This window comes from Electrona antarctica, assembly GCF_951216825.1.
Source record: "Electrona antarctica genome assembly, chromosome: 6".
Lineage (NCBI taxonomy): Eukaryota > Metazoa > Chordata > Actinopteri > Myctophiformes > Myctophidae > Electrona > Electrona antarctica.
In genome coordinates, this window is record NC_136811.1 from 27,923,377 (window position 1) to 27,945,840 (window position 22,464).

The 22,464-nt window shown below is 42.8% G+C and overlaps 1 protein-coding gene across 2 annotated transcripts in view; it reads left to right on the forward strand.

The window, feature by feature from the left end:
• The first annotated feature begins 1,221 nt into the window (after positions 1–1,221).
• Positions 1,222–22,464, forward strand: part of LOC306924880 (tumor necrosis factor receptor superfamily member 11B-like) — a 29,166-nt gene continuing 7,923 nt past the window's right edge. For both annotated transcript variants that reach the window (XM_079503560.1, XM_079503561.1), the window contains exons 1-3: positions 1,222–1,329; positions 12,327–12,554; positions 12,984–13,128. In XM_079503560.1, the coding sequence (XP_079359686.1) occupies positions 1,237–1,329; positions 12,327–12,554; positions 12,984–13,128 (466 nt within the window). In that variant the 5' untranslated portion in view covers positions 1,222–1,236. The remainder of the gene's footprint in view (positions 1,330–12,326; positions 12,555–12,983; positions 13,129–22,464) is intronic.

Sequence of the window (22,464 nt, forward strand, 5' to 3'; positions counted from 1 at the left end):
GGCTAATGCCTGGAAACAGTGCAGTGCACTCTTACTCATTGTGTGTGTTTCAACAGTGAATATCACAAGTATCCATACTTTCCATATGAGTGAAATAACAAAGTACTATATGGGACATCTGTGGTTTTTATTATACTGTTCAGAGTAGAGATCAGAGTCAATACATTTCTATTTCAGTCGTTCTGAAATGTAATCCAGAATGCAACAGATACTAGGCTACTATAAATTGAAAACCAGTGCTGTACAGTAAATTAGACATCTGCCATTACATAATTTCATAGCGTGCTTTATAAGCATTTTCAGACAAATATTTTGTGTAATCCCAGTACCCAGTTTCTAATTATTAGAATATACTCACCGCCAGAAACGCGGATTGACAGTTCATGAAACAAACCTTGACATACAGTATCACAGTTTAGAAACCACTTTGGGGTGTCAGGTGTGCCATAATAGTAGTAGTAATATTGCCAAATTCTTGGAGTGGAGGTTCACATAGTAGGCTATGTATATAATAATAATGTTACCAAATGCTTTGACTGGTTCAAATAAACACATGTCAGTCATCATATTTGTGTTCCCCAAAAACCTGGCGGCATAAGTTACATAGAAAACATTCGTGTTTATTCACATTGACTGAAGCTATCTCAAGTTATCACATGAATTCCCGTGCTGCACAACATATGGTCATTTAATTGTGAGAATGAATAAACAAGCCTTTGTTTTAGTCTTTGAGACATTGGGATCATATTTGATCACTTTAGAGAAGCATCTTTGGACATTTTTGACAACGCATGTCAGTTCAGGAAATCTTTATGGAAATTATTTTCCAAGGAACTGCAGTATGATCATGTCTCACATTATGTTTCAGTGGTCAGGACTATGGAAATTATGATCCATGTTCCCATAGGGAAACCTCACATTTATTGTCTGTTAGCTGGAAATATATACCAGAATGAATGGATTTCAGTTTTATGAATCATCCAATGAGCGATGTTGATGCTGTGTGCTATACTTTGCCTTGGACTTTAATTGGATTCCTGTTAAAACGTTTTGTGCGTAAGCACAGTAGAAAATACAACAGTTTATTTATAGGGTTAGAGAGAGAAATAGGGAGGGAGAGAGAGAGAGTGGGACATGCCGTCAAGGTGGGTGGGCACTCTCTCTCTCTCTCTCTCTCTCTCTCCCTATTTCTCTGCTCGCTCTCGTGCCTAACTACTGTATAAGTAGTGAACCCTGATGGAGAGGACCTCATCATACCGCAGTACACTTTACGGAGGAGACATGAGCGCACGGATAGCGAAATCAAACCCGGCCATGAAACTAATACTGGTGAGTAGATGCGGCGCTGACTGGCCATTCATGTTATTGCAGCGACGAGGATGTAATGTTTAATGGCTTCATTACTGCGACAATGAATTATATTGCGAGACGGTTGTGTTGAACGGGAGTCGGGACCTTGTCTGATGTGGGCAAGCAATATAGTAGGCATTTCTTCACGTGTCCAGCTTTAAGATATGACGTGACGAAATGAGAACTGTCTCTGTCTCTCAATTTTTTGTTTGATTACTGAACGATACACACGTAGGGCAGGCTATAGTCAAGTGAACTCATTTAAGGAATGCGACGAGGAACAATTAAGTAGCATATATGCCATATGAGTGAATTCAAAGCATCCTTTTTTGAATAGGGTATACAAAACTAAATTCCTGCATACCGGTATATAGACTCCTTTTCTTGGGTTACACGCTGCGCATCAATGATAGGCTACTTAATTAATACAAAAATATAGGACAATCCCCCCCCCCCCCCCCCCCCCCCCTCCCAGTTCATCCACAATTTCAAAGTTATGTATAGGCTACATAGCCGCGTTTGGTTGATTTCTCTTTCCTTTTGGACACTTAAATTAAAATCCCTTGAAACATTTTTTTTAATCGAAAGGGAATCTGATTTCACTCAAGCAGCCAGATGCACCGGATTATCTTCAGTATACCGGTATGTCTATAATTAGGCTCATTTGTAGTATGTGACTCCTCAGCATGTTAAAACATAGCCTGTGGTGCCGAAAACACAGTTATTTCCTCAGGTGTGTTTTGCATGCAATGCTGTGTTTGGAGCCGCCCTCAGCCAGGTTTGCATAATGTTGATGTAGTAGAGATTTGTATCAGTCAGAAACAGATCATAGACTACTTTGCTGAACAGGCCCCACTGTAGTGTGTGTCTGTGTGTGTGTGTGTGTGTGTGTGCGTGCACGTGTGTTTGTGTGTGTGTGTGTGTGTGTGTGTGTGAGTGAGAGAGAGAGAGAGAGAGAGGGTAGACAGTGATAAGGATAAATGGTAAAAAATAAATACATTTGTGTGTTAGCTTACATGTGATTGTGTTTTTAGGGGCACATCATGGTGCTTCACTTGATATGATGTAGTCATAGACCTGCTCATCACTCATTCTACCATTCATTATGGCACTCCCCCCCAAATAATAGTCAAATAAATGATGAATCGGTTGGTATGGTCTTCTTGTCCATATATGGATTTGTTTTTGTTTAGTTTTTCCCCCCCATGCTGAATGAAATATTTCTTGAAAAGTGATGAGCATATCTACAATTTACAATTTAGGCATTTAGCAGACGCTAAATGCAGACTGATTTACAGTAGCAAGGACAACACTTGTGACTCCCTGTTGTATTTTTCATATGTTTTTAGTTAGTTAGTGATTTACTTGACTGTTTTCCTGTTATTTTGTAGTATTGTGTTTTCCTTGTTTCTTAGTTGCAGTTACACTTTGTACTTTTATTTTGTAGTATGTTAGGGTCTAGTTCCCTCTGTTGCTGTTACCTGTCTTGTCTCACCAGTCCTGTGATTTGCCAGTGTTGCCACCTGTGTCCTCTTAGTCCCCCCTTAGTCCCTTAGTCTGTTTTCAGTTCCCTGTTCGTTCGTAAATGCAAGTCACAGTGTCTGTTAGTTCATTGTGATTCCTTGTATTTTCCTAGTGTTATTACTTGCTCCTGTGTATGTTCCTGACCTCCTGTTTTGGTTAATAAACCCCCTTGTAATGCGGCTTGTATTCGACCTGCCCTGCGTCTGACTTGTCCTCGACTCCTCGCCTTTGTCTGCAACTGGGTCCACCTGCCTGTCTTGAACTGTAACAACGTGAAATGCATAGAAATAGTCATCTAGTATCATAAGTAAACCAAGAACCTATCATCAGTAATATATCCAATAATCTGTATATAGTTTCAATATATAAACACTATAGGATGCCAGGTCAATAATGAATGACCTGGCATCTGTCTCAACATGCTATGTCAATTATTTTTTTTAGCCTTTGCATAAGCAAGGCAAGTGCTATTGCAAGTGCTACGGGGCTATATGGTGAAGTCTGATGAAGTCTGAAGGCATCTCTTGTAAACTGTAGATATAACTCTTTAATTCTACAAGTTAGCCAAGAGCCATTGTGAGGTTGAACTCAACATTAGAATGTTCAGGTGTCAACCAACCCGAAAAGGCTTGTTCCCGTGGGATTGTATGTGGCAAACGCAATTGTTGATTACATTTATTAACTAATCAATTATTCATTCATCCAGTTTGTAAACATCCACTGAAAGATTCCTTCCAAGCAAACAGATACTATAATCTTAGTTCTGGTCCATAGAAGGAGAACTCCCTCCAACACTATGGACCAGACCTACTATAATCTTAGTTTTGGTCCATAGCGTTAGGAGGAGAACTCCTTCCAACACTATGGACCAGACCTACTATAATCTTAGTTCTGGTCCATAGCGTTAGGAGGAGAACTCCTTCCAACACTATGGACCAGACCTACTATAATCTTAGTTCTGGTCCATAGCGTTAGGAGGAGAACTCCTTCCAACACTATGGACCAGACCTACTATAATCTTAGTTCTGGTCCATAGCGTTAGAAGGAGAACTCCTTCCAACGCTATGGACCAGACCTACTATAATCTTAGTTCTGGTCCATAGAGTTAGGAGGAGAACTCCTTCCAACTCTATGGACCAGACCTACTATAATCTTAGTTCTGGTCCATAGCGTTAGGAGGAGAACTCCTTCCAACGCTATGGACCAGACCTACTATAATTTACAGTACTAGGCCTACTACAGTACAGTAAAATCCTCAGTGAGTGTTACAAATATTACAGATATTACAGTTCACTGAGTCTAAATGAACACTCAGGATTGTATTGTGTAGAACACCTCTAGCTATCTGTTATCTCTGGTCTCTTTATCTTTATGCCAGCCTCTCTCCCTCTGTATAGTGGCGGTTGACAGCCTCAGCAACTTCCCTAATCCTAGCTGCAAATTCACACACAGAGGCTATGGAATGGTCACCTGGCCAAACAGCCAACCCGAGAGTGTAGTGTAGTGTAGTGGGGGGGCAGAAAGAAGAACGTTGTGTGCACAAGGGTAGAATAAACATGACTTGTTTTCAGGCAAACAATGAACACGAGAAAGTGAATAGGAAGGTGTGTGTGTGTGTGGGGGGGGGGGAGAACCGTCCAGCCAGGTATTGAATCAACATGATTTTGATTAGTTTTTTGAACAAGCACACAGGGATCAGGGAGCGAGGGTGGCAGACGAGCCAGTAGCAGATGGAGGAGGAGGAAGAGTGAGAGAGGGTGAGATGTAGGTGATATTTGTACTTCTTTGTATATGTACATCATTATCAACAGTACGATTTGTTTTTGTAGCCAAATGCAGTCAGTGGAGAGGGGGATTAGTAGGTGTAGGGAGGGGGGCAGTGAGTGAGCGTGAGTGCTGCTGACAGGTACAGACGTTTATTCAAAAAGGAACGAATAATCCTGAAAGTTGCTTCCTCACACAACTTCCCCTTTTGCATCAACAGTAGCACTGATAGTGATGGGGTGGCTGTGTGTGTGTGTGTGTGTGTGTGTGTGTGTGTGTGTGTGTGTGTGTGTGTGCGTGCGTGCGTGCGTGCGTGCGTGCGTGCGTGCGTGCGTGCGTGCGTGTGTTTGTCTTTACTATAGCATTCCAGAATAAGAAGAGAGAGAGCTACAGTGTTGTAATTTTGTCACAGTGACATACTGTATTCTGAATAGGCCTTGCATTCTTGTTTTATCTATGTTGGAGTTAGTCACTGATCGTGGCATGACTGATGTGATGTAGATGGCAGACAGCAGGGTAATACGTTTTCATTGCGTGCTCTGAACAAATCTGAGCTAATGTGTATACTGGAACCAGCCCACAGCTTTAAAGGAGGTTTGATTTACATCGCCGGGCACTTAAACAGCCATGGTAGTGAACACGTCACTTGCTAGATAACATACTGTAAATAAAGTGTGTCTCCTGTTTGTTCTTTAAGTATAATGATGCATTCAATTTACTCGCTAAAACACTAGGCTGAACTTTCAGTGCCAACTCTTTCATTTGTCAACTGGATCTGACCCTGGTGCTTTTTAACTGGATCTGACCCTGGTGCTTTTTACTGGATCTGACCCTGGTGCTTTTTACTGGATCTGACCCTGGTGCTTTTTACTGGATCTGACCCTGGTGCTTTTTACTGGATCTGACCCTGGTGCTTTTTCCATGCTTGGAGGACGTTGTTGTGTTGAATCCATGGACTGGCTTGGAAACCGTGTAGGGAAAATGAACAAGTGGTCTTCCTCCCTCAATTAAAGCTAGATTTAAACTTAATTGTGCGCTGGTAACAATAGCAGATGTACAAGCTTACGACATCCAGCTGTGTGACACACTGCAGTGAGCTTGCAGGTTGGTTAGTGTCAGTGCGCGACACCGGCAGGCGACTAAGTAAGTAGCCTTGCCGAGCCATGAGGCCCATAGGGTAGGAGCCTATCTCCTGTTTCTGTAGCGTGAGTTAGCTTTATGTACAAGTACACCCCCTGGACATGACGCTAGTATGTCGCAGGGACTTACCCCCAATCCAACCCTTGATGCTGAGTGCCAAGCAGGGTCCCATTTTTAATTGGTGCAACCACTTCATTAAGGAGCTTTGGGCTCCATCTTGCGCCACCCTTATCCCTTATCCCTAAACTTATTTGCCATTTTTTACTATTTTGAAAATCATTTTAAAATAGTTCAACTAGCCGATCTACATCTACACGTTGTGAGCTTGTAGATCAGCTATTTGAACTATTTTAAAAGGTTTTATAAAATAGTAAAAAATGGCAAATAAGTTTAGGGATAAGGGTTAAGGGGTAGCGCAAGATATAGCCCTTTGTGTGTCTCTGGCTGCCTGGCTGTGTCCGAGCACGAAAATAGTATTTTGTTGGTTTTCAAAACCAAAGGGCCACTGTTGTGCAGCCTAACACACACATACTTGTACATATTAACTGTATATATGATGATTTCAGGTGTATCAGTACAGTACAGTACAGTACAGTACAGTACACAGTACAGTACAGTACAGTACAGTACAGTACAGTACAGTACAGTACAGTACAGTACAGTACAGTACAGTACAGTACAGTACAGTACAGTACAGTACAGTACAGTACAGTACAGTACAGGGACCCCCTGGGTACCCCCACACGGTAACTCTAATTTCTCGACCGTTTTGGACGTGGGGCAGCTCGCCGGAACCGGGCCGGCACCCTGGGCCCGTTCCTGCGCACCCCCCGGAGACCCCCACACGGAGTTGCACCACTTACTTCACACGGGTGTGATTTTTAGAGTCTTTGGATTTAAACCCAGACTAGGCGACTAAGTATGTTATAAATTGCCATTGAATATGCCACCCCCCCTCCAGCAGCTTCCCAGTGTCCAGCAGTAGGAGACTAATCTGAGTACACATTGGCAAAACAAAGGAAAAACAGCGCCCTCTAGTAGGAGAATAATGGACGCCGTGGGCAGTTAAGCATATTATTTTCACCTGTGTGTGGATCTAATTTTCTTTTATGCACTGTGTGAGCTTTGATTCTAAGACCAGAGAATGTGAAACTTTGCTCCTTGCCTGTATTTATAGTTTTATAATAGAGATGGACAGGCAATAGGGGGAGTGGAGGGAGATGTGGAGACTCTGGAGAGACATGCATCAAAGACCGTCAGGGACGGGACTCAAACCTGTGGTGTGCTGTCACGCTGCTTTATGAATTTATGAACCTATAGGTGCCCAGACCGCTAGGCCAGAGGTCCAGGCCTTCTCCTTTGCTTTCCATCACTGACGACTCTATATCACTGATTGATTGATTGATTGATTGATTGATTGATTGATTGAATTACACAAGTACCTGTAGGTGTTTTTTGTTTTGTTATGAAACCAAACTAATTTGGATTCTGATATTGCCTGCTTGGACATTACAATATTGGGCATGTGTGTGTGTGTGTGTGTGTGTGTGTGTGTGTGTGTGTGTGTGTGTGTGTGTGTGTGTGTGTGTGTGTGTGTGTGTGTGTGTGTGTGTGTGTGTGTGTGTGTGTGTGTGTGTGTGTGTGTGTGTGTGTGTGTGTGTGTGTGTGTGTGTGTGTGTGTGTGTTGCCTCGCTGAGTCGCGTAGCCAGACTAATCTGCCTTTGCAATGCAAATTGCCCCATGCCGCGTGGATTGTGTGTGTGTGTGTGTGTGTGTGTGTGTGTGTGTGTGTGTAAAGGGTGATTGCATGAGTGAGCGAGAGAAGAGATGCATCATGCATGCTGTACATGTCGCGCGCGTGTGACTCCAACGAGCTGGAATCCCCCCATAGACCACCTGTGTTCTAACAGTTAACTGAAGCCATGTGGTCCTAGTAGCTGGAGGACAGTAGGGGTGGTTGGGTCCCCTTGCATGGTTCTTCTCCTCACGACATGAATTTAAGCCTCACCTCAGTCAACCTTTGCTCTGATTCCACTACTCACATTTGCCTTTCAGTGAGCGCAACATTCAGACGAGACGTACCTTCTATATACTTTCTTGTCCCCCAGGGTTTTATACTAGGCCCGCTTTAGCCTCTCGCTAAATATCTTTAGCCAACTATAGACGACCTCCAATATCCCAAGGCGTCTCGTTGCGATGTGTTGTGAGCTTGTAGATCTGCTATTTTTGTCGATTGTTCCCCCAGAATAGGTTAGTTAGGGTTCATGTGGTTAAGCATTGTTTGCAAAGTAAAGACAAACATAGAGATCATGTTTTCTTTCTTATTGTGACTTACTGAAGCATATTGTGGTGACTTTAATGTTTGAAATGCATTGTTTTTGTGCATTTTTAATCCTGTTGAAATATCATATATGTACCATACCCAAAATCGCTAATAATGTTGTTATACAATTTATCGATGCAGTTGTAAGTTATGCTGTCATTCTATGTCTCTTTGTATGAAGACTCTCGATCTGTCTCTCTCTGAACTGCGTTGAACTGTCTGTCTGATCTGTTGAATGACAAACGTTCAAGTATACCTTGAACTTGTGTCTTTCCCTTTCTGCTGGCTTTGGTCCAGATGGGATTTGTCCACTCAGTGATTTTCTTTCTGATGATGCTAATAGTATAATGATAGCCATGGTCCTTGGTTCGGGTGTAATTTGGGTTTTCAGCAGCCGGCCACTGTGTTGTTAGATGGCAACTTCTAAAGGGATGAGGAAGGTGAAAAGTTCAACGTTTCTTTCTGTAGTTGATGGTCATAGGAGTACGCACACACACACGCACGCACACACGCATGCACGCACGCATGCACGCACGCACGCACGCACGCACGCACGCACGCACGCACGCACGCACGCACACACACACACGCACATACACACACACACACACACACACACACACACACACACACACACACACACACACACACACACACACACACACACACACACACACACACACACACACAAACACAGCTATTCATTCTCCCACTAATTTAAAAGTAATTCTGTCAGCAGTAGTGCTGAAGAGGAGGAGAACCACACATGGAGACAGTTTTCACTTTGCAGGCTGTCAACCTGAATGAGCTCACATATTGAGACTGACCGAGGGAGAAACATGCAACATAGGGCATGAGCCGCACACTTGAGACAGTGTCATGAATGTGACACGCCAATGAGCCACTCTAATTAGTGTTAATTTCACTCAGACCTTCAGAGAAGTGACTGCTGCACATTGTTGACATCCACATTCCACAAGAGGCTGCACTAGTGCTGCACAATAAACCCCAATTCACTCTAACTTTTTTTTAATCGTTCATTAATTGTAATCGAGAGAGTTTGAAATAATCCTGATATTGATTTGAAATCGCCCAGGCCCTAGGCTGCACTTAGTTTTTAAAGTGGAGATCTGATCTTAAACATTTAATGAGGCAGCACCTGTGAATGCCCCCGCATGGTCTGTTATCACTCATCCCACACAGTCATATCTGGAGTGTCCATGGACACTCCAGATAGAGTTCAGACCCATAAGAGTTCATGTGCACGCTTCCTCTTCATCTCTGCAGATTACTGATAAGCAAAGAGAAGAGACGATGGTATCCAATCAGTGTGGGTTTGAACACAATGCAAGCCTTATATTTACAACTCACATTTGCCTTTCGGTGAGCGCAACATTCAGACGAGACGTATACCTTCTACTTTCTTGTCCCCCAGGGTTTTATGATAGGCCCCCTCCATTTTCCTCTCGCTAAATATCTAGTACTTCGCCTCACCATACAGAGATGTCGCTCTCAAAACATTGCAGATATACAAGATCACAGGGGTTTGTATGACATCGCAATCAGTTTAATTGTTCCGGGGTCACTTAAAAACGTTCAAACTTTTATTTTGTATTTTGGGCATGTCATTACATGGGAAAGAAATACGGTAAAAATAAATAAATAAATATGTTAAAGAAAATACTGAACTTGTAGATGAGCTTGTAGATCGGCTTACTTTTGCTATATGTGAAGTATAGGGCTTAATGGTTAAAGCCTTGTTCTTTGCCCACTTCATCACTCCTGCTGTTCATAAATTGATTGGATGCGGTCTCACAGCTTAATAGTGTGTATACTGTACACTTCTTAATTTGCAGAGAGAGTCTATGATTATGGGTTTGAATCCCGCAGGGGCCACCCAAACTACAAACAAACACATGCAGTGACCGTGCTGCTGCTCAGTATAGGTCACTCTTCCAAATCCTGCGCTGGGAAGTGGATAGGTTTTGCCGGGAAAACCTCCCGCCTCACCAGGTCTTTTTGAAGCTTATGTTTCTGTTTTGGGTACGTGAAACCCATTGGTCTATTTTTATTATCTTCCTCGATGATGTTTGCTCGGGGGGATCTAGCAAGAGAAAGATCTTTCCAAGAAAACCTTGTTGTTGTTTTTTGGCTCCTGTTCCAGCTGCCCTTCCTTGATTTAAGTTTGATGTATTCAGAGGTTTGAAGAGTTAAATATACTAGGGAACAATACACAGTTATGCAATCATGCACACACACACACACACACACACACACACACACACACACACACACACACACACACACACACACACACACACACACACACACACACACACACACACACACACATACTCTACTGAATGGTGGTATATTTGGGAAATATTTAGCAGTATAAAGTTGAATGAGCAAGGCACATACACACACCCATGACACCCACACACACTCAAACATTGTCTTCCTCACCGCACAGAGTTGAATTGTGTCGTGCATGAGAACATTTACAGTAAGCGCACATGCATGCACACACATGCACACACGTATACAGAGTTACACACACACACGCACGCACACACACACACACACGCGCAGGTACGCACACACGCATGCACACACACACACACACACGCGCGCAGGTACGCACGCACGCACGCACGCACGCACGCACGCACGCACGAACGCACACGCACACACACACACACACACACACACACACACACACACACACACACACACACACACACACACACACACACACACACACGGTGGTGTATGGTGGTAAACTGTATATTGGCGTGGGTGAATGTTTTGTATTCTAGTGGTGAATGGGGAAAGCCCAGTAACCTCCAACAGTACTCCATGTGCACAGCGGCCAGGAGAGGCCACCACAGGACACATGCTGAGAGAGCTGATTGGAAACAAACGCACAAATTTTGCATTATAAAGTTGCATGAGCAAGACGCACGCACGCACGCACGCACGCACGCACGCACGCACGCACGCACGCACGCACGCACACGATTACAAAATAAGTGCAGGCAAGAATGTTTGCACTCGTTTACACACAGTAACAAGATTATATACATGCGCATGCAGACATAAGAGACTAACAGAAAGAAAACCACATTTAAATGCACACACACACACACACACACACACACACACACACACACACACACACACACACACAAGCAGGCATGCACATACACATTAGGCGAGGACAGCCTATTGTGTTTGTCCAGGCAGTGAGGGTATATCCCGGCCAAGGGGAAAGTCCACCGAGCTGATCGCTGAGGGACTTTGGGATGGAAGGAGTCTGTTCTGTGACATCTGGTCTGCATGTGGCCTGAACCAGCTGCATGGCTACATGTCAAACATGGTGCTCTCCAATGGATGCTTATTTTAGAATGTAGGTTAGTATATTGCTGCAGAGTTTCTGTTACGATGATGATCTGTGAGCATGCACTAGATACATGTGGCCGCTGTCGTAAGTGCTCACTATCCACAGCTTGCCTCTTTATAATGTATACTGTGTGTGACAGTCTTGATGACTATTGTGAGGAACTGATTGCTCTCAAAGCGTTTCAGTGCTCGTGGAACAGCTATTTTCCATGCACAACACTCACTAAGTATAAATCAGACATAAGCAAGTCTAGTTCTGCACTTCAAGGATAAAGCATTGATAGTCTAATGGGACAGAGGCAACCCGAGGCGATAGAGTCAAGGATGGATGGTTTGTCATGGATGGCGGCTTGACAAAATAATGAACAAATCATAGGGTGAACTTTGCAGGCCATGAGAACCAAGTATAATGAAAAGCAGTTGGTTAATATAGTTGTTAGCAATGACAACATTGACCACTTCCATTATTGCAAAACCGTAGAGTGCATAATGGATCACTATTAGGGGGGGAAATCATTTGCTTGCAAGGCACCAGGAACCTGTATGGCTGTTTAATATTTTGTCTTGGAAAGGGTAGGCTGTTTCATGTTACAAAACTTAAAAATGACGACTGCCTTCCAAACGTATCTGCCGAGCATTGCTAGCTCAACAAAAGACATATGATGCTCCACTTACTTACTATGGACCTAAATTTCTTTAACTGTCACTTTAGGGCTGTGTTGTTCAAGAGAACAGTGCTTTAACGTGAATGTGATCTCTGCTCTCTCTCTCTCTCTCTCTCTCTCTCTCTCTCTCTCTCTCTCTCTCTCTCTCTCTCCCTCAGCTCTTTACAGCGTCACTTTCCTGGGCCTTCCAACAGCAGGCTGCCCCACCTAAGTACCAGTATCGTGATCCTGTGACGTCTGACCTCCTACTGTGTGACCAATGCCCTCCTGGCACGGCCGTGAAACGCCACTGCACAGCCGACACACCCACAGAGTGCCAGCCCTGTCCAGAGAGACACTTTGCTGAGAGCTGGCACTGGGGAGATACGTGCCAGTACTGCAATTCGGTGTGTAAAGCCCAATGTATACTTGATCTTATGATGGTGTTACATGCCAACTATCAGATCTACTGTACAAGCTCACAACAACACAACACAAACAATGCTATTTTTGGTGCACAGCTTTGTTGTATTAATTAAGCATAAGGCCACATGTTTCAAGTAATGATTAATTCATTCATGTCAATGTGTAATTCATGTGGATTTGAAAGTGGCTAATCTCTAGCTATATGACTGTATGTTTACATATATACGTATGCTTTGTTGTGTGTTTTGCTCCAGGTGCAGCGTTGGCACAGCCAAAAGAGTTTTTTTTTAATGTGTGTGTGTGTGTGTGTGTGTGTGTGTGTGTGTGTGTGTGTGTGTGTGTGTGTGTGTGTGTGTGTGTGTGTGTGTGTGCGTGCGTATGCGCGTGCGCGTGCGTGCGCGTGTGTTTAGGTGTGCAAGGAGAGACAGCTGGTAAAGCAGCGGTGTAACAGCACACATGACCAGCTGTGTGAGTGTGCTCCAGGTTTCCATCTAGTGGTGGAGTTCTGCATCAAACACAGCACCTGTCCACCTGGGCACGGAGTGCTACATCGAGGTAATTCAAGTTTTGTAGAATTGTTTTCGTATGTCCAAAGAATGTTTTTCTTTTTTCTTTTTAGATTAGAGTGCCATTGAGTGTAGTGTATTGTGATCTGATCTGTTTTTTCCTATGCCAATGACAAAATGAATTCACATTTATAATGCAGAAGTTAGGTTTTTCAACACCTTTCACCCAAGGACACGTTGTCAGTGAGGGTGGTAGTCTAGATCACTCGTATACCAGTATATGTATTTTAATGTTGTGAATTGGCGCAGGGGACTCAATGGGTGTCAGTCATTTTGTTGCTCATATCCAATGCATATAAAATTTCCATTGACATTTGCCATCAAATTTGCTTTGCACCTTTCTTGCTCTCCGAGAATGAATCCTACTAATTTTGGTGACCACATGACCTTTCCTCTTCTAAGACATCTCAGAATCTAATGTATGGATAGCTACTGTATGGCACTTGTTCAGTGCATTGATATTCCCTGAAACCCTAACGACTTGAATGACCCTACAGTATATGGCCTTCATTCTAGCAAAGTGGTTTTAGGTAATGGACATGCAATTTTGGTGTCTACCCAATTACATTTTGTCTGAGTGCATAATCCCAATGCTGAAAGGCACACATGCTGTCTTAGTATTCAGTCACAACATTAAAAACATGATGTGTAACTCTTAATTTTGAGCAAAGTGTCACCTGAGTTACAAAGCTGGACACAGTGTTTAAGCGCTATTCATACAGTATGAGGTCAAAAGAATGTATGACATGTGTTTGTAGAAATACTGTATGTGGGAAGGTATTACGCTCATGTGGCTTCTACTTGGAATTGTCCTATATATTTTGTGCAAAAATAGTGGTTAAACAATTTGCCAAACCTCAAATTAACAAAATGTATCATTATGTTTATAGCAGCTAAAATTGTGGTGTCAAGCGGATTTGAGGTAATGGGCAAGTGCAATTTTGGTGTCTTCCCAATTACTTTTTGTTTGTGCGTGTGTATAATCACAATGCTGAAAGGCACACATTAGTATTCAGTCCCAACGCTCAAAACATGATTGGTAACATTCTTAGCCTATTGGTGTCATGTCTAGGACTGAATAGGAATATGTACACTATATATTTTATTTGCATTTCATACTGTCATGTCTACAAGAGCTTTCTGCCTGCACCGTCTAAACATACAATGGCCTTTGGATTTTATGCCGTATCCAACATGACAGCCATGTAAACAAACACACAATGTAATCAAACACACAATGTAATTTACAACTAAACATTGCTCTCAAGAATGTTTTTGAAAACATTTGAAGCAATAAATAGAGGACGCAGTATTCGAAAATGTATTCTATTTGATCAACACTTATGGAATACTTTCATTGCCATAAGCAAGGAAATACCTAGTTGTTATGTTACTTTTTGGTCAATGTATTTAATTTATATATTAAGTAGCCGACTAGCCGTGTAATAAGTGGGATAATAAACGGGTCGGCGGTCTTTATGGAGCAATAAAATCCCTTCAGGATGATTAGACACCTCGGCTTCATCCCTCCAGGATGATTAGACACCTCGGCTTCCTCTCAGTGTTTAACCATCAATTGGGGTGGTTGTATTGTATCTCCCTGCTCTTCTATTGAGACATTAATTTTGACCTGATAGTCAAGATTAAATTCATCCCTTGAGCAAACAGGCAGGCTCTATTAGCTCAATAGTACACATTTCGGGTTTTAATTCACAGTAGAAGAGGAAAGTTACGTTTCTTGATAAATTCTGCGTTAAGTAGACAGACAAAACTAAGTAAAAAGTAGAGACAGATTACTGTGTATGATTTATATCTTATTCTGTTTTCAATCTCGCTTTCTTCTCTTTCCATCCTATCTCACCCTTCTTCCGTTCATCTCTTATTTCTGTCTGTCTGTCTGTCTGTCTGTCTGTCTGTCTGTCTGTCTGTCTATCTGTCTGTCTGTCTGTCTGTCTGTCTGTCTGTCTGTCTGTCTGTCTGTCTGTCTGTCTGTCTGTCTGTCTGTCTGTCTGTCTGTCTGTCTGTCTGTCTGTCTGTCTGTCTGTCTGTCTGTCTGTCTCTCTCTCTCTCTCTCTCTCTCTCTCTCTCTCTCTCTCTCTCTCTCTCTCTCTCTCTCTCTCTCTCCTCATCTGTGGATTTATTTCCAACTGATTCCAGACAGATTAATCTTTTCCCAGCAGAGGCATTCTCTGGCTGAGAAAAGGCACACACCACATGTGGTCACGCACGCACGCACGCACGCACGCACGCACGCACGCACGCACGCACGCACGCACGCACGCACGCACGCACGCACGCACGATGTAACATACCAGTAAGAATCAAGAAGGTACATGTATATGGTAGGCGTATGCCGGTAGCTGACCAGATACGTGCCCAGTACATCGACCACATAATCTCCACTGTTCCATCCCAGCTGGAGAATGTTGCATGTATTTCCCCTCTCTGCCCTCACTCAATTTCCTGTCGCTGTGCACTTCCCTCTCTAAATACAATTAATGAATTCAATATTGTTCCCGTACTTATATGCAAGGACAGATAATTCCATTTCTGTTTTTGTCTGGTTTACGCTCACTTTAACACGTACACAGCCTGAAGCATGGTTTGAGGTGTCCGACCTACAGTACATTCTGCCTGTTGAAAATGTGTTGTTGTCTCATGATATTCCTAACACAGATAAATGGTGTGTGAATTTATGAATGTGTATATATCCTAACTTTCTTTCTATTTATCCTAACCTAGAGAAATCTGAATAATGTAACTTAAAATAGAGCTTCCGATAATGTCAGGCTGCACAGTGCGAGGCACATTAGCCAGTGTACAAGCACTTGTCATAAAGTTATGAGTGGAACAGTGATGACGCTGGGACTCATGCGTACAATGATTGTGGAAATACTAGGTCATACAGACTGCTGGCTACTAGACAGAGTTAAAACAACAATGACATGGTGTTTTCCATGGATTCCCTTACTCCTGGTTCATCACGAAATACAGTTAGCCTACATGGTCCATTCATTTTGATTTCTTTCAATTGATGTAAGTCAGGGGCCCGCACCATTGAATTTACTGTACTAGAGATGCGGTCCTCATATCTCAGTTCGGGCCGCATATCGGCTCAGAGTTTGTCAGAGTTGTACCTGTTGTACCTGGCTGTCTGTGTCCTTTTTGTGCCCATGTGGAGATCTCTGTCTGTCGGCAGCGTGTACCACACTCCCTCGAGTCCTTGCTGATGCGCGTACCAAGTTTGAAATCAGTCGGTGACAACTGAAGTCGCAAAACTGAATAAAACATTTTCCAAGAACAGGGTTACACCTATACCTCGGTCTAAGACAGTGTTCTTTTTTTCCCGTTTCACACTAAACTCAGGCGTTTAGGTTCTAAACACTTATTTGTAACATTTTTTAAACGTGTCACAGTGTTTAGATTATAAACAGAAGAGCATGTTTAAATGCCATGATTGCAGGCTAGTCCTGTCCGCCTCGGCAGGTTCTGTGTTCTGTTGCTGGGTCGGCGGCAGGTTTCAACGGCAGGCTGGCATCGCTGTTGCCAGCCAGGGTGTTCTTGCTGGTGGTGGTTTCATTGTGAACAAGTAGCCTAAGCAGAGTAGGCCTACAGTACTGTATGTATGCATGCATACCCTTACCTACCTGGCAGGTGAAAACAAGCCACCAGATTAGCATTTCAATGCCTGATCTGCATGTGTACAAAAGAGGACAGGCAACGCGGTCCACCCCCCCCCCCCCCCACCCCCCGCCCCGGACAGTGAGGAAAAAAGAGGTGTTATGGTGCCAGACTTGGATGGTTAGAGCAGCTCGATTACATACAAAGTCAATGCAAGACGAGAATTGCGCGAACGGGCGCGGCGCGACCTGGTGCGGTACAAATGGGACGAACCGAGGCGAATATATATATATATATATTCAGGTCCGATTCCTCATGGGGGCAGAGACCCCTGGTCCAATTCCTCATGGGGGCCGAGGCCCCCTGGCCCCCACGGACTCTACGTCACTGCTCAGGAGGGCTTATAAAATGTGTCTTTATGCTTTCATCAAGTTTTACTAGAATATATTCTACATAGTCCTTGCTCAATCCATGAACCTATTGTTAATGACAGTTTTAACACAGGGGAATCAGTCATTTTCCTCTCCTTTGTTAGAGCTCACCATTTGGGATTCAGGGCTTCCCTCATGGCCACCCGCTGGCCTTGTGGTCCAGGCGCATGCCACATATAGGCTTTGGCCTGACAGCGTGTCGCGTGTTGCAAAAAAAAAAAAAAATCAATTAACTGTTCCACCCTCTACACACGGGAAAATTAAGACAGCATGGCTTGGCAAAATGGACCAGTCAACACCGTGATATTCCATATAGGAATTAATCTAAAACTGACACTGCACATTGTGACCTCTAGTGTCCAACTGCTGTGGTTACTGCACACATCACACAGCATTTTCCAGGAATTCGTTGTCCACGTGGGTTGAAAGGTCTAACCCAATGCACTGTCAAAACTACTCCAACATCAGACATTTTCCATGAATTCCTCAATGACCTGGTTCTAAGGTCTGACCCAAGTTAGATGAAGAGATGAGGCACTACTTTCTGGGGATTCCCCTTCCCGGAGCTGATGTTTATATTAAGTATTTGAGTTCTGGAACCACAGAATGTTAGATAGCCCCATATAGATAGTTCAGTGTTGTACCACCACATATTTTACTATTCTTAATCTTCTCTTGGTCTCCCCCCCCCCCCCCACCTCTCTGTTTCCCTCTTAATTGGTCTCTTGCTTTCTTTCATCCAAGTGTGAAAACAAGTGTGAAAACACAGACAAATAAGACAAGTAAGCTAGAATTGTTTGTTATACAAGAACGTTTTGTACATGCTTTCAGGCTTTTGGTAAATCCCACACCATCCATTTTAAATTCCAAGGCAAGCAACAGCCTTCAAAACTTCATAGCAACAACAAAGTCAAAGTCATACGATTTGTCACACACGTTACCGCAGTGAAATTTGTTCTCCGCATTTGACCCATCTCTTGGAGCAGTTGAGCCGCAGCCAAGGAGCGGTGAGCTGCAGCGTGCGCCGCGCTCGGGAATCATTTGATTAGTAGTTTTGACCCCCAATCCAACCCTTTGATGCTGAGTGCCAAGCAGGGAGGCATTGGGTTTTTTACAGCATTTTTACAGCATTTTTTACAGTCTTTGGTATGACCCGGCCGGGGATCGAACCCCGACCTCCCAGTTTCAGGGCGGACACTCTAACCACAAGGTCAGTGTCTGGTAATCAACATTGGTGTTGTTAACAAAATTATAGCAAAAGTGTGGCCGAGTTTACCAAGCTTTAGAGGTACTGTAATACGGTATTTACTGTACAGTGTGTGCACTTTGTGAATGAAGCCACACGGATCACAACATCCAGTGTTATCTTTTAAAATAATCAATTCAAATTGTTCAATTAACGGCCACCCGCTGGCCTTGTGGTCCAGGCGCATGCCACATATAGGCTTTGGCCTGACAGCGTGTTGCGTGTCGCGAGTCCCATTCATGACGACCTGTGCTGCATGTCTCTCCTCTTCTCTCCCTCCCACTTTCCTATCTATCTTCACTAATAACTATCAATTAAGGCAAAAAAGCAACCACCCTCTACACACGTATAATTATACAAAGCCTGTTTTTGACCGCTTGGCCTACAGCCATGTCATGTGGACAAGAAATCAAAAATAATTGCTCCAGTGATTAGAAATTGATGATTAAAAATATGCTCCTCATTGACTTACAGTCTTACATTGTACGCTTTATTAGGAAGAAAACCCGGACTGGATCTGTGGATTCGGATGCAGATCTTCAAATAGCAAAATCAACAGGAAGTTATGTTCTATTTTGTCTGAAACATCTTAGTTTGTGGTTGTTTACGTGTTAAAGGAGTGACTTTGAGAGCTGTTTCAGCATACAATGGTGGAGGAGCATATTTTGAATTATCAATTTCTAATCACTGGAGCAATTATTTTTGATTTCTTGTCCACATTTGGAGTTACATCATGGCAAGGTAACTACACAACCCAAACCTCTACAAAAGTGGTCTTACCCTTTAACATATTGTCCAGATGTTACTAGACCGTAATCATCAACATCATTAATAAGGGAAATCTTTTAAATAATCGTTTAAAACCTTGTTCAGTCAACTGTGGATGGAAAACCTGAGCAACCAAAGCTTTTTATACTTAATAACCTATACAAACACTAAAAAGGCAAGCGCATGCTAGACGTTTGTTTCCAGACTTTTCATTGGCATTCAACACGATGCTATGTGACATTACTTTTCCTCACCAGCTTGTACTGTGGATGTTGGTGTTATTGACAGAGATCACCTTGTAAATTACAGTAAATGGCTGGGTTTTCCAAAGAAATTTTGTGTGAGAAATCTTGAATACACCCCTCTAGGCCGCAAACAGAAGCCTGTCCTTTTTTGGGAAACGCTGTCAAACACAACAACATAGAAATAGACAACCTAGACTAGAGCACAGCCATACCTGTCCTCATTGCGCACGTAAGGCCTCCTGCATGAATACATTTAGAAGCAAACCTGTTTCCCTAAAGCCTACACACACCTGTCGACATGTGGCAGTAGTAAAACCATTCGCAGAGAAATGTGTGATGTGAGTGGTGACTTTCTTAATCTCATTTAAATATAAAAACTTTGAAATTAAACAAACATGTTTAGGCCTACTTCAGCATCAAATAAATTAAATTGCCATATATATATATATATATATATATATATATATATATATATATATATAAATTTAAGAGTGAAGAGAGCCTACTGTCAGCTGTCCAGCAGTCCAAATATTATTAAAATAAATTTCAGAGGCGAAGTGATGTCGGCAAGGTAAATGTAGGCCTATATGAAAACACTACTGTCCCATTGTGCAAGTGAATTAAATTGAATAACATTCGATTGTGGGTTAATAAAAATAGGCCTATAAGGAGGTTAAATGGGAGGCTATTGTGCAGTCAAAGTTACCAATACAAGCTAGTTAATTCAGCATTATTTTATTGACCGTTCAGGACGGTATGGTAGGCCTCATGCCTACCAATATAGGCCTCAGGCCTACCATAGGCCTCAGGCATACCATACCAGGCCTCAGGCCTACCATTGCGTGGCACATCTATGCACGGAATATCTATGTTGATGCGGGAGCTCACTCACTCACTCACTCACTCATTCACTCACTCACTCACTCACTCACAAACTCACTCACTCACTCACTCACTCACTCACTCACTCTGTTTCTCTCTCTCGAACACACACACATGCGCGCACACACACACACACACACACACACACACACGCACACACATGCGCACGCACACACACACACACACACACACACACACACACACACACACACACACACACACACACATGGCCATACTGTAGGCTATATGGGCAGTGCATCAGATATTAACATATTTATCAAGACACATAGACCCTCAGACAAACAGACGTTTGGTTACGTTGCAATTGTTGCGTTCAAATTTAAGCATATTACCATGCCAACACAGGTGCTTGAAGCACTAATAAAGGCTGTACAGTAATAGCACTGTCGGTGAATCATGAATAATGTCCACATGAACCAATAGTTCATTAACTGTACTTATGGATTACGTAACGAGAGCAGGAACAGTCTCTTCACTGAGAGAAGCAAAGTTACAATGTAACCGAACATTCTAAGATCATCAGAGTGAAACAAAAGATGCCTGAATTATATCTGCAACCAACAAATCCTTTTTTGATTGACCAGTTTTGATTGATTGTTTATGGGAAGTTGAGTTTTTTGAGTTACACATGACATGACCATTTATTTGTACATATCTGTCAAAAAGATAAATCACACACACAAAAAAAGCTCAAGCTTATTTCCATTGTGGTCCTTTGACGGTAAGCAGAAAGCATTTTGCCTTCTGTGTGGAGTTTGCATGTTCTCCCCGTGTCCCCTAGGCCTGGGTAGGTACCCTCACAAAAAACATGCAGTAATCCTGGTCTCTAAACTGCCTCCCCCTGGCCAGCCGGGGCGCCTGATGGAGGGGAAAGGAACTGGTTGGAATAACGTGTTCCTTCCACGCGCTACGTCCAACCAGGGAAACTCCCCCCTGTCAGCTGTAAAGGAGCAACTTGGACACTCAGGCATGAAGGAAGCATGAGTTCAAGTCCGTTGCTCTCCCCATGTCCCCCATATATGGGGACTAGGTTGGCGGAGGGTGTGTAGAGCCCAGGATCACATTAGATAATTGACACAGGGGTGAAAAATGGGTTACAAAATCATGGGATAAAAATTATTTAAAAAAAAAAAAAAAGCATTTTGCCTCTTTTACCATCAAAGCGTCATTCATCTTTAATCCCCTCTGCATAACGACTTTTAAATGCTCCCTTGTTCATTAGTTATTTCTTTCTTTCTTTCTTTCTTTCTTTCTTTCTTTCTTTCTTTCTTTCTTTTTTACTTTATTGTTTATTATTTTAGTGCCTGGTATGTTTGATGCTCAAAACTAATTGGCATTGGAATTCATTTTTATTTAATTTATCAAAACTAGAAATATGTTGACTGCATGGCTGAGGTTCTGAGAAATTGTATAATAAATGCTGAAATGGTTTCAAGCAAATACTGTACATCCCTTGTCAGTTGATATTTTTAGGACATTTCCGTTTACCTTATTCAGATCCTTGCATTACGGTAATAGATACAGTTAATAACATTTATTGTACAGTAAAGTCTTCTCTGACAAAAACAGTTCTCATAGACACATAGCATGGAACCATATCAAAGGTTAAATCATATTTAAGCAGTACCACTGTGCCGCCTACATATTCTCACTTCTACTCTGTGAAGATTCAAATAAGGATGTGGTTATGGCATGCACTCTACTGCATGGAATCCAGCAGACAAGGCATAGAAAGGTCTTCATTCTTAATATATACCAGTGGTTCTCAACCTTTTCAAGTCGTGACCCCCCAAAACAATCATTTTTGAACAGGGGACTCCCCACCCTGAATGTAGCAGTGACATGGAATGTAGGAGTTGAGGCATTACATTTAGTTTGACTCGGTTCCACAGCCTACAAGCTCACAACACCGCAAGGCGTTGTGAGCTTGTAGATCAGCATTTTTTGCGGTATGCAGTATGCATTTTGTAGGTATTAATATGTCCTAAAAGGCCTTATTACATATTTATTTTGTTGGGGTCATCTGGGGACCCCCTGGTGTCTTGACCCACAGGTTGAGAACCACTGCTTTATACCATTGATTCCTAGTGCCCAATCTCATGTCACCATAT